The 12092-nt window shown below is 44.9% G+C and overlaps 2 protein-coding genes across 2 annotated transcripts in view; both read right to left on the bottom strand.

Annotated features, from left to right (window-relative positions):
* Positions 1 to 12092, bottom strand: part of LOC115770812 (myb-like protein Q) — a 34460-nt gene that overhangs the window by 3380 nt on the left and 18988 nt on the right. The window contains exons 2-5 of the mRNA XM_030716237.1: positions 8723 to 9244; positions 8518 to 8625; positions 5036 to 5114; positions 2787 to 3754 (exon numbers count right to left, since the gene is read on the bottom strand). Of these exons, the coding sequence (XP_030572097.1) occupies positions 2787 to 3754; positions 5036 to 5114; positions 8518 to 8625; positions 8723 to 8867 (1300 nt within the window). The 5' untranslated portion in view covers positions 8868 to 9244. The remainder of the gene's footprint in view (positions 1 to 2786; positions 3755 to 5035; positions 5115 to 8517; positions 8626 to 8722; positions 9245 to 12092) is intronic.
* Positions 138 to 1969, bottom strand: LOC115770823 (bromodomain-containing protein DDB_G0280777). Its single transcript, XM_030716249.1, has one exon. It carries the CDS (start codon positions 1935 to 1937, stop codon positions 300 to 302), a length of 1638 nt encoding a protein of 545 aa, XP_030572109.1. The 5' UTR covers positions 1938 to 1969; the 3' UTR covers positions 138 to 299.

Genomic DNA, 12092 nt, shown 5'->3' with positions numbered 1-12092 from the left:
TGAATATAAAAGCTTATGTTAAAATACAATGAAGTTGAGAAAACGCACCAACATTTACACTCTTGGTGTATTATTTACTTATTAACAATAAAAATGAAATTTTTTTGACATTCGCAACAGATTAAGTCTCAGTTTGCATTCAGGCTTGAAAAGCCGGCACAATTTATCTTCCTGGTTACTTTGTGGCCGCGAACTTTACAATAAACATGACTTTTACTGAAATTCTAATCTGCTTTTGTTGCATAAATTGTATAATATAAAATATATTTATTGTAAATACAAATGTCCATTGTAAAGTCTCAAGTGGATATCTTAATGGGCCATATCTCAGCCTGCAGCAGCTGCTTTCTACTGACGATGCTGCGTTGTTGGCGTGACATCATCTTACGCCTTTTCATTTGCTTTCTTTTTTTCTTCCCTGGGCGTGTCTGTTGCACTTGAGGTTCCTTCACCCGAACCGGCTCCTTGTGCTCGGTATGAGCTACTTCGCTATGGCTATTGCGATACTGCAGCAATGTGGCAATTGCTTCGATTCGCAGATCGGGCTTGATGCCGCTCTTGGCGCGTCGATGGACCCGCTGCTGTGGCTGCCGCTGCTCCTTCTTGAGGCTCAGCAGCTTTAACGCTTTGAACATTTTGGATTGAGGCTTGGTGCAGCAGTGAAGCTTCTTGCTGGTGGTCCCCCCAGTGGCTATTGTGGAACTAGGCTGCGTCATGGCCGCGATCGTTGGCTGTGTTGCAGCTGTGCTTGTTGTTGGCTGTGCTGTGGGCTCGGGCCTGGGCACGAGCGTAAGCTTCAGTTCGGACTTGGTTGTATCAGCTCCCACACGCATTGTCACGGGCTCCTCATGCTCGGGCGGCTTTGTTGTGGGCTTTCTTGTGCTCGCCGTGGTGGCCGGCAACGTGCTATCACATTCTTCCTCCTCATCCGCAACCGTTGTGTTTTCCTCGTCGTTGTCATCGTTGTCGTTGTCGTCGTCGTCCTCTTCTGGATCAGTCGGCGTGGCGTTCAAGCGCACTCGTTGTTGTTGCTGTTGGGGCAGCTGCTGCTGATGCTGCTGCTGTTGATGCTGCTGTTGCTTTAGCTGCTCTTGTTGCTGCTGCTCTTGTTGCTGCTGTTCCTGCCCAAAAACATCAGCTAACTGCTGCAACAGCTGCATCTTGGCATCGTTATTCGATCCGCCATCCGTTTGAGGCGAATCCCGTACGGACAGCTCTTGCTGCGCTGGCGACTGCACTGTCGGCTGCAGGCCCATGGGCTGTGGCTGGATCTGCGACTGGCTGCTCGGCGACTGCACCTCGAGCTGCTCGTATGGCAATTGCTCATGCATTTGCTCCAGCTGCTGAGGCAGCTCCGAGGACACATGGGCAGCCAAAAGCAATTCCCGCTGGTGCAGCTGATTATCTTGTTTTTGCAGATCCGCTTCAAGCTGGTTCAGCTGCTCGTGCAGCCGATCCTTGGCCTCGGCACGCTCCTTGGCCGCCTCCTCCCGCTGCATGTCGAGCCCCAAATTAAGATCAGAGATCGCCTCACGAAAACTATGTTGCACGTTCGACAGCTGCGAGCTCAACTGTGGGCTGTTCGGGCCAAGAGGGGGCTTCAGTTGCAGGTTGTTCTGTTCCACGTTCGACTGCTGTGAACGCCACTGAAGGCTGTTCAGGTTGTTGGGGTTATTGAGGCTGTTGGGATTGTGGGCGGGCCTCAACTGGACGTTGTTGGCCAGCAGCCTGCCCTTGAGGGTGAGTAGTCCTTTAAGATAAGCGGGCGGCAATCGGTGCAGCTGTTGTACTGCAAATGGAGAACTTTGCATTGGCTGTGACTGCGACTGTGCCTGAAATGGCGGCTGTAGCTCTTCGGGGTGGACGACTTGCAGGATAGTTGCGATTAGAACGGCGAAATGATATATATTAGCGCCTAGCCTGTGACTTTGACACATTTCTCATTTTCAGAGACACGAGCGCTTCATCGTGCTCAAAAGGCGTCATTTTTGACAAGTTTAACAAGGCAATTTTACTCCAATCGAGGCTGCCCGACTAGGAGATGACCTTATATATATACAGGTAGCAGCTGGGCTTGTTTTTAGCTGTCGTAGCTTTTCGGATTTAAGCTGTACGTTAAACACCAATCATTCAGTCATTCCATCAATCAGTCAGTCTGTAAGTCTGTGCATTAGTCACGCCAATCAGCCAGTCAATCATTCAATAAGCCGGACAATCATTTAGTCAGTCAGTCAATCAATGAATGAGTCAGCCAATCATTCAGTCATCAATCACCTGTCACTTAGTCTGTCTATCAGTCAGTCAATCACTCAATGAGTCAGGCAATTAGCCAGTCAATCAGTTAGTCAGTCCGACAATCAGGCCGATAGTCAATAAGTCAGTCAGTCACTCAGTCAGCCAAACAGTTAGTCTCTCAGACAACTAGTCAGCTATTCAAACAGACAATCAGTCAGTCAATCAATTGGGCTTCTCTTGCTGTCATCGTATATGTCTTAAGCTTTTCTACTCTTAATAAATCGTTTTTGGAGTTATCATTATAATTACAAGCTGATATCAGAGAACCAATTTTTACTTCAGTTCCGCCCTTATTTCACCCTTGTCGGTGGAATTCACCAAAATCTTATCTACGTGCTACATAGCTAGCTTGTTTGAGATAGTAAATAAATCATTTTAAATATAGTTACTTTAAATGAGAGATGAGCTAGCAAATAATTGTTAATCAATGCAGTAGTCTTAAATTGCCAATACTGAGCCAAACAATGCAAACAAATCAAGTCAATACTCACTGTAGACTTTGAATGGTCCCCAGTGTTGATGCAAACTTAATTGCTCCTGTGCATGTTGCTGCTGTTGATGCTGATGTTGCTGCTGCTGTAGCTGTAGCTGCTGTTGCTGTTGTTGCTGTTGGTGTTGTTGCTGGTGCTGCTGTTGATGCTGTTGTTGCTGCATCATTTGGCTATGCAATTGTAGCGGCTGCGGTTGCTGTGGGGACAATGCCAAAGTCAACGGCTGCAGCAGGCAGCCCAATTGCTGTTGTTGTTGCTGTTGCTGCTGTTGTTGCTGTTGTTGTTGATGCTGTTGGTGATGCGACGGCTGCTGGGAAAAGGCACCGTACGTTTCCACGAGCGCTGTTTGATTAGCAATTATTGCTGACTTTGCATTCTGTGGCGAAGTCGTTGACTGCCCGGCGATGACGCTCTTCAACTGGAAACCTGTGGCAGCGGCCACAAATTGCTGCTGCTGATGTTGTTGTTGGTGCTGCTGCTGCTGCTGTTGTTGCTGTTGCTGCTGCTCCTGTTTATATTGCGACCAGTGTAGAGCGCCGGGCGCCGCTGTTGTTGCCGCCGTGCTGGCCACGGCTGCCGCATTCGACAGCAGATTCTGCTGATGCAGCAACAGCTGCTGTTGTGGCAACAAATTGGCCATGGCCGCCATGGCAACAGCTGCCACCTGCTGCTGATGATGATGATGGTGCTGCTGCTGCTGATGCTGCTGTTGCTGCTGCTGCACCGCCTGCGCCTGCTGCTGATGATGCACCGCAGCAGCTGCCGCAGCGGCCACTGCAGCGGCGCTGTGATGATGCTGGCCATGCTGCTGCTGCTGCTGTTGCTGTTGCTGCTGTTGCACCGCAGCAACAAGGCTGTTGTTGCTGGTCATCAGACGCTTGCGTTTCTTGGCCCGCACGCCGTTGGCACCGCCGCCGCCGCCGCCGCGCAGCAGCGCCGAGGAGCAGTAGCTGTCATAGAAGTAGTCCCTGCAAGGCATTTAAATGGTGACAAGCTCATTAATAGTGCGCTCTAATTGAAGTGTCAACTTGGCTGCTGTTAGCCCTAAATTGTGGCAAAACATAGAAGTAAAAAAATGAACAGCCTGCCAACTGTTGCCTGCCTGCCAGTCAATATTTGTTTAGGACTCAAACTGTGACCGTCACGCCGTTTCAATTGTCATTTGCCAATTATGTGCCAAGCCCCCTTCCACATCAACTGGCTCACTGTGTACGTTGCCTGTGATTGATACAATTGCCAGCGTCCGTATCCATTTGTGGTTCAATATTCGGTTCAGTTTTCATATCGTCGTGCGGCAGAAGGGGGGCGACAGCAATTGTGGCTTTTACGGTCAGTTTGTGTGCGGTCAATGGACTGAGCTGGCATTTAAATGACAAACACGAGCCCATGGACCAGCCACCCACCCAGCCAGCCAACCATTCACCTGGGCGTTGGCAGCGGGAGAAATGTTTGCGTTTTAATTACAATCAAGTTGCTGTCAGTGCCTTTTTAAAGCCTTAACGCACTTCCTTTCGGCGTCATTAAGCTTAAATTAAATATTTCCACACGAGTGGCGAGTCGACGTTGGCCCCCCGAAATATAAAAAAAAAATAAATAAATTGTGAATGCGCCGCCTGGTAGCTCGCTCAGTCATCATTAAGGCAGCGCCAGGGACAAACAAGTGCACATGTCAGCGCCAGGAGCCCGAGCCAAAAGGATATTATAGCATACATTGCAGCTGTCAGTCACAGTCACAGTCACAGAGAGCCAGGCGCCATTTTTTCACAGTTTCTGTGTGTGTGTGTGTGTGTGTTGACGCAGCACTCGAAACAACACACAACTGACCCAGACACAAATGGAGACGGAGATGTAGCTGGCATCGAAGTGGGAGTCGGAGTTGGAGTCGGGGAGTTGGCAACAAAAAACTCTCGCATAGTGTTGACAGCCAAAATATTTTATGTGTGGCAGAGACAAAGGATACGAATACGTCCGTGTCCATGCCCTGATGGATTGCGCCTTATTTATTTATTTATTTGTGCGCCTGTCCTATGCCCCCCTACCCTCTCGCCAGAAAAACTTTCAGCCTAGTCCCGAGCCACAGCCCGGCCGGTTAAATGATATGTAAATAAACTCTAAATGAGCGCCACATGGCCGCATTAAATTGTGCGCAAGAAACTTGCATTTGTCTTAAATTAAAATGTGAAGCATGAAATTGTATTTTGAATTGTGAAATTGTTTTCTATTTAATTCAGTTTACATTTTCTACTCACCAATCGTTGCCCGTTTTGCTGACATTCTGGCGTTTTCGGCCAATTTGATGCGCCTTCGGCTCGGCCACCATGTTGACATCTGCAATGATAATAAAACCAAAATCAAAATCAAAATAAAAGCACAACAACAATCGGCTAAATAACTCTGCTCTAAGACCATCTAATCCGGGCAACAATGGAAAAGCTGCTTTGTGCCAAATACACACAGAGAAAACAAAACATTTTGTGCGCCTTTGAAGTGAATGCTAAGTAAAATTTAGACAATGCCATTTCTTTTTTCGGCTTCTATTATGTTTTATTTCGATTTAGTTTTTGTTGATTTTTCATTATGCAAATGTTGAGCTCTAAGTAATTAAAATATAAACAGGGGCGGAATGTGTGCCTTTTGCTGCGTTTTAATAATTTCATCGGACTTTGTATCATTAATCTTAATAAAAACGCGGCCAAAAACATTGCCAGATCTCTTGGCATTAGTCAAGGGGCAGAGTAATAAATATTTATTTTGTATAAACGAAGTTTGTATGCTCTACTCAAAGTTTACTCTGCAGAAAGAATTATAATCCAGGCTGCAAATTGTTTTTGTGCTAAAAGAGTTCGAATCCATAGACCCAAACTTGAATCAAATTAGTTGGGATTAAGAAACAGACGAATCTAGCAATTTAATATTATTCTTTATTTAGTTAACTTTTATTTTATGCCGATTCGGGCTCAAAGCCCAAAAAGAGAGAAGACAGAAATTTTTTACTAAAGTCAGAACTTCAGCTAACATAATTTTTTTTATGTTGAGAAAAGACGGAAGACGGAATTTACTTTACCTAAGTAAGAATTTTAACTAGCAATAACTTTTATATTGAAAGTAAAGCGAAAGTAAGTAATTAATCAACTTTACATATTAGCCCAGTTAAGATCACGCGAGTAAAAGTGCTTTCCTCCAATCTCAAGCATAATTGGAAATATTCCATGATAGATTTTGCCCGACAAACACACCCCACAAAAAAATACCCTGCACGCTCTGCATGCCAAGCCCATGTGGAAGCCAAAATCATGCCCGAATGCATTAAACATTTCATTTTTCAATGAAAAGGGTGCGACATGCGGCTGTTTTTTACGTTTACGTTGGATTCTGTGGCCGCGCGCGCTCGTTCATCATAATTCATGACAAACTTTGAAGTGCGCCGCGGGGTGGCTAAAAAGCGCCCAGAAAAAAAACCAAAAAACCAAATGAAGACAAGCCTCAGCTGGGGTTGGGGCAAGGGCGGGGCAAGGGCGGAGTTGCTATAACTACAAATTACACTGGACTGGGGTGTGGCAGCTTTGCATTTTTTTTTTCGCTGGTTTCCGCTGCTGCTCAAGAATTTTCACTGTTTGTCTGGAAGTGCTGGCTGCCGTCTGCTGGCGGGCAATAATTAAGATTAAGGATAAAAGCGTAAGAAGGATTTGCGCAACTTTTGAAAAGGCATTGCCGCACTGCAAATCGGTTTACACGCCGGCCAGGCCACATTGCTGTGGCGTCTCTGAAAAGTCAATGGCGCGTGGCACACTGAAATATTACACAGCGTCCGGCCACTCAACTCGAGCGGCAGGACTGTGTCTCTCTCCATTTTGTTTCTTTTTTTATCCATTTAAGTATTATTATTATTTTTATTTTTGTTAAAGCTGGCGCTCGCTAATCGGCGCGAAATTAGCATGCTGCATTTGCATAAGCACAAAATGCTTTTTATGTGCGACGTAAAAGTTTTATTCGTTGCACGCCAACGGGGCGTATGAGCTATATGAATTATATGACAGCATCCGCATACACAGCGTTGTCATTTTTCGAATCGACCGACAACGCGCGCTAAGTGCATTAAGTTGTTCGCTCACACGAGAGACACGCACGAAAGTATTGCCAAGACTTGCCGCCAGTCAGTTCTCAGTTCTCAGTCACCTGTCTGTCTGTCTGTCTGTCTGTCTATCTGACGGTCTGTCTGTCTGTCTGTGTGGCCTGTTGCATTGCAGCTGCAAGTGACGCGGCTTGAAATTTCATTAAGCGCTTAAATTAAATCGACAAACAGTCAGTTGTCAGGCAGCCAGCCACACTCGCACACACATATTTCCGCACAACATTGAAATTTCATTAAAAGTATCGCGGCAGGATTTATGTCGGGCCGCACTTTAAGTTGCGGCCTGCAGCGACTTCCGCTGCACAAAAATACGCAGACAGTCTAAGATATGGCCACTACACATGCCAGGGCCTCAGCTCTATAGCCAGGGCTGCTATTGCTCTATTACCACACCGCCTTCTCCCCTCCCCCTCACCAAACTGCGCTGCTGTTTTTTCGCGCGCTTGTTCGATTTTAGTGCTGCGCTTCCGGCAACGGCGGCCATTAACCTGGCGGCCCAACCACATCGGACATGCAGCTATGCGAGGGTTAAGGTCTGCCATGTCTATGCAAAAGACTTTCCCCCTCTCCCCACACACACACTCTGGGGCCAAGAATTTACTATCCAACAATCTGGGCGCTATAGGAATAATGAATTTCAAGTTCCTTGTACATAATCGCATGTGTATGCAAGTTGGCGTAGGTTCTTGACGAAGGCCGGCAAAAACTTAACATACTTCAAAATAAGGAAATTCTGATTTCTTGATCTCGAGGTCAAACTATGGCCAAAAATATGATCCTTTAAAATATGGTTTTAGTTTTGACACAGTTATGAAAGTTCCAAAACTTAAAAAAAAAATTGAAAGCAGAAAAATAGTTTTCTAATAAAAAGGAAGAATCCAAAATTGATTCTTCCTATAAGTTAAATCATGGGCAGAAAGATGGAAATGAAATTGTTTAATTTTATTTTTAGATAAAAAGGCGAATTCAGTTTTGAGGTTTCATCACGACTAGCTAGATATCCTATATGAAAATGGAAGCTGAAAGTTCTGAATGGGGTCTTGAGTTGTTACGAGTAACACATTTATGACATTAACTTTAGTAAAAAGATGAGGTTTCAAGGTTTATACATTAATTATATAAAGATATATTCTTTAAGAGAATAAGCTCAGTTTTCGCAAAGCAAGCAAAGGGCGCTTGCTATGGATGTCGGAAACATTCCCTTCAATATAAAGTCATAATATTTGACAAGAAATTTGTAGAAAAATGAATGTAGAGCTCAAGCTGTACGAAAGAAAAGAAAGGCAAACTTTCTGAAAATTACGAACAATGTGTTGGGAGTTAAAATTTTAGAACTGAGACTTGGGATGCTATGTATAAATTTCTTGAAATGGATTTTAACAAGGAAATAAATAAACAAAAACTGAAGTTCAGATCGTGGCCGAAAAAATGCCTTGAAGAAAATGTGCACAATAAACACAAAGTTATTGAGGTTTAGTATATAGAAAAGGATTTTGCTAGTAAGCTGGGACGAATTTTGAATTGTGATGTTTCTAAGAGCTGAATGGAATACCCCTAATCACAGTTAAGAGTACGCAAAAGTAGCATAAAGAGACTCACCCAAGGTCTGGCTAAGCACCGTCTTGCCATCCTCGCCGTGACAGGCGTTGCGGGCATCGAAGGGATTGGTGAACTGCACAAAGGCATAGCCCTTGTGCATGGAGATGCCTGCGGGTAAAGGGACAGGTGTATATATATATAGAGATATATGTAATGGGCTGTCTGGGTTAGGCCGAGTAGATGCTGGCGGCATTTGGCGACTCACCTGCCAGTCGGCCGTAGATCTGAAACATGCGCTCCACATCCGTTTTGGAGCATTGAAATGTATTCAGATTGCCAACAAAGATGCGCGAGTTGACCGCCTGCGGATCCTGTGAGTTCGTCTGGTTGGACAGTTTTGACAGCTTCATTGTGGCCGCCGTTGCCGAAGGCGATGCGATTGACGCTGGTGCTGGCGCTGGCAAGGACACGGGCAACGGGCACGGCAACGGCGCAGCCGCGGCGCACGTGTGTCCAAAATACAAGAAAGCAATCCTGGCGGCTGCTCTTCCCACTCCTGCTGCTGTTGCTTTTTCTGGGGTTGGCTGGGAGTCTGGAGGGCAGGACTGCGCTTTGTTTATGGCTTTGTGTGCGTGGCTGCAGCTTATTGCATTTGGCCTTGGTTTGCCGAAGCGGATTGCGGATTTGCAGCTGCCCTGTGTGTCCTCTGTGTCCTGTGTATCCTTTGTGTGCGGCTGATTTTTCACTTTTCAACGTGTACCCACAGCTTGTCGCTTTGTTGTTAAATCTGTAAAATAAGAACAACAACCGGAAACAGGCAACATAAATACAAATTGACAATCGCGTTTTGTCTGTGTATCCCTTCCTCTCTGTCTCTCTCTCCCTTTCTCCCTTTCTCCCTCTCGCACACTCGCGTCTGTTGTTGCTGCGGCTTAAATATCAATGGGTATCTATAGCATTGCAATGCGTGGCATATCGTTTGCCGTCTGCGTTTTTTTTATTTCATTTATCCAAGCACTGTTTGTTTTTGTGAATTTAATCTTATCGCCATGCAATTAAAATGCAAAAATGCCTTTTTAATTTAAAAAACACAGTTTGCCAACAAAAAATTGATAAAGCTTTAAATATGTAACAAGTTGTGGGTACAGCTGAACCATTTTTTATAAAAAAAACTTTTATGAGGTATCTGCTTTGTTGGGCTTTCGAATATGTTTCGGCTGATGGCAAAATGAACTCTTAGATATGATATTGAATTATTCTCAGTCTACAAAAAGATATTTCTAATCGATTAAGAACGATCTAGATCTTAGAGAGCTAGCTAGATGTTATTTCACATATATTTATATTTAGATATATTCAAGATTAAGTTGAGGAATTTTTAAATACATTAGGTAACACTTTTTCATAACACTCGCAATACTTGATACACAATATGGCAACCCTTTTAAATATTTATAAACAATAACTAAATATTGCTCAAATACTCAGCTACAATCATAAATGCTTGTTGATGCGTGCATAAAAATATGCTGGCAAATGCATTTGAGTAAGCTACGCATATATGTGCATTAGAGCTGTGCGGCAAGAACTGGCACACCCAAGCCACTCCCCACCTCCCACCAACCCCCCTCTGGCAGGACTGTTGCCACATTTTAGTCGCCATCGCAGGAGCAAAGTGTGTGCGAGAGTGTGTCTCGTATTTATGTTCGTTTGCTTTTACTTGGAACATGTTTTGTGCGTGTTATTAAATTAAATAACTTTTAAATGGCTTACATACAAGCGACAGCACACTCAACACCAACAACAGCAACAGCAACTACAGCAACAACAACAACAACAACAGGAACAACAATGGAGGCGTTCGTTATTCACGTTCGTGTAAAAGTGAAAAATTAAGCGTTTTTATTGCGCTTTTCGATGGCAACACTGCACAACATAGCACTGATCCCGGCAGCAACTGCTTCCTGCTGCTGGCAACATGTGTGTACAATGTGTGTGTGCGCGCGCGTGTGTGTGTGTGTGTGTGCTTTGCATAGCGTAAGAGGCGCCGCATGAAATACAAATAAAACAAGCAGCAATAAAAATAAAATACTCTTGTAGCAGCAAATTGTTAATGTGATTTTTATGCAATAGCCGCTGGCAGCAAAGTGAGTGCGAATATGTGTATGCGTGTGTGTGTGTGCGCACATATTTATTGCATATTTATGAGCGCAGCAGTTGTCTTTAATTGCCAAAGGCACAGCTCAAGTCGCAGCTGATTAAAGTATTCGATACGAAAACCAGTTGCCATCAGCTATATTAAAAGTGTGCGCATTGTTCAAGCTCAAACAGAGATACAAAGATACAAATACAAATGCAGATACAGATACAGCTACAAATGCAGATACAGCTACAGCTACAGCTACAGCTATAGACAAGAGATATTCAGTGCTTCATTGTGCGGCAGTTATGAGTGAAAGGCGCTTTATTTATTATAATAGCATTCCTGCCGGCTGTCATCAGTGTATGCTGCCAGTGCCCACCTCCCACCCACCCCCCACACCCCCAGCAGCTACCGACTGTCTGCCCAGATCCAGTCAGTGGTTGCATTCATTCAACGCTTTCTATTTTGAACCAGCCCATCCCAGTTATTGTGCCGCCCGTTGTCGCATTGTCCTTGCAAATGAAGGAATGTCGCCGCTGGCGGCTTTGCATAACAGCTCGCAGCTTCCTTGACGGCTAACATGCCCCATTGTTGCAGCCGCAACAACGGCAAACGTGCCACACGCCATGCCAAATCCGAATGCCGTATTGAATAACCGTCGAGCCTTTGAATATGCAACACTTTTTGTGGCCTACTTTTTGGGGCGCTGGCAACAAACATTTTTTAATGAACGCAGCTTTAATTAAAGCCAACAAATAACAACAGCCCGCAGTTGCTGACAAATTTAAATTGCACACATACCCTTCCCCCCACCCCTCCCCCCTTTTCCCCCTATTCCGACTACCCCTTTGCCGCTGAGAGCAGGGCTCTTCAAGTGCCTGGCAAGTGGTTAGTTAACTCGCCTTAATTATAATTAACTGCACTGCTGAGCGCTGGCTAAAAAAAACTATGCGTATGTGTGTGTGTTGTGTATTTGTGTGTGTGTGTGTATGTGTGTTACTGTGTGTTTGTGTGTGTCTCGGTCTCGTCTGCTAACATACGCTGCTGCCAGGCAAGTTCAACCACAAGAAATTGTGCAGGAAATTGCCGTAATTCTTTGCAACTCCTACACTCTACCTCTCACCTGCCCCTCTCCCACCCGGCCGTTGTTTTAGGCCGGGTCTGCACTTCTTTTTCCAGCTGCCTGAGTGCAAAAGTAAATTAAGATGCTGGGCGTAAAGTAAAAGTCGTCGCGGATAAACTTGAAAAACGCCAATTCAACAGGCCCGAGCACATGTGCCAGCTTTGTAATTGAGTGTGAAAATTGTGCGAACTAGACGAATTTGAGATACTCTTCAAGTTGAAGTTACCCTCGTTTAGTCAATAGATGGACGGGTATATAGTAAATGTAGTCTTCAATTGGCTTGAAAGAACAAATCTTAAGCTTCATATTCGTATATCGACTTATTTGAGCGCAGTTTTGGTCTATTCGATTTCTGCTTCTAATCAGGTA

Source organism: Drosophila novamexicana, unplaced genomic scaffold (assembly GCF_003285875.2).
Source record: "Drosophila novamexicana strain 15010-1031.04,08,12 unplaced genomic scaffold, DnovRS2.1 tig00000024-arrow-pilon, whole genome shotgun sequence".
Classification (NCBI taxonomy): domain Eukaryota; kingdom Metazoa; phylum Arthropoda; class Insecta; order Diptera; family Drosophilidae; genus Drosophila; species Drosophila novamexicana.
The sequence above is the reverse complement of the archived record's forward strand: the minus strand, read 5'-3'. Positions and strand labels throughout refer to the sequence as shown.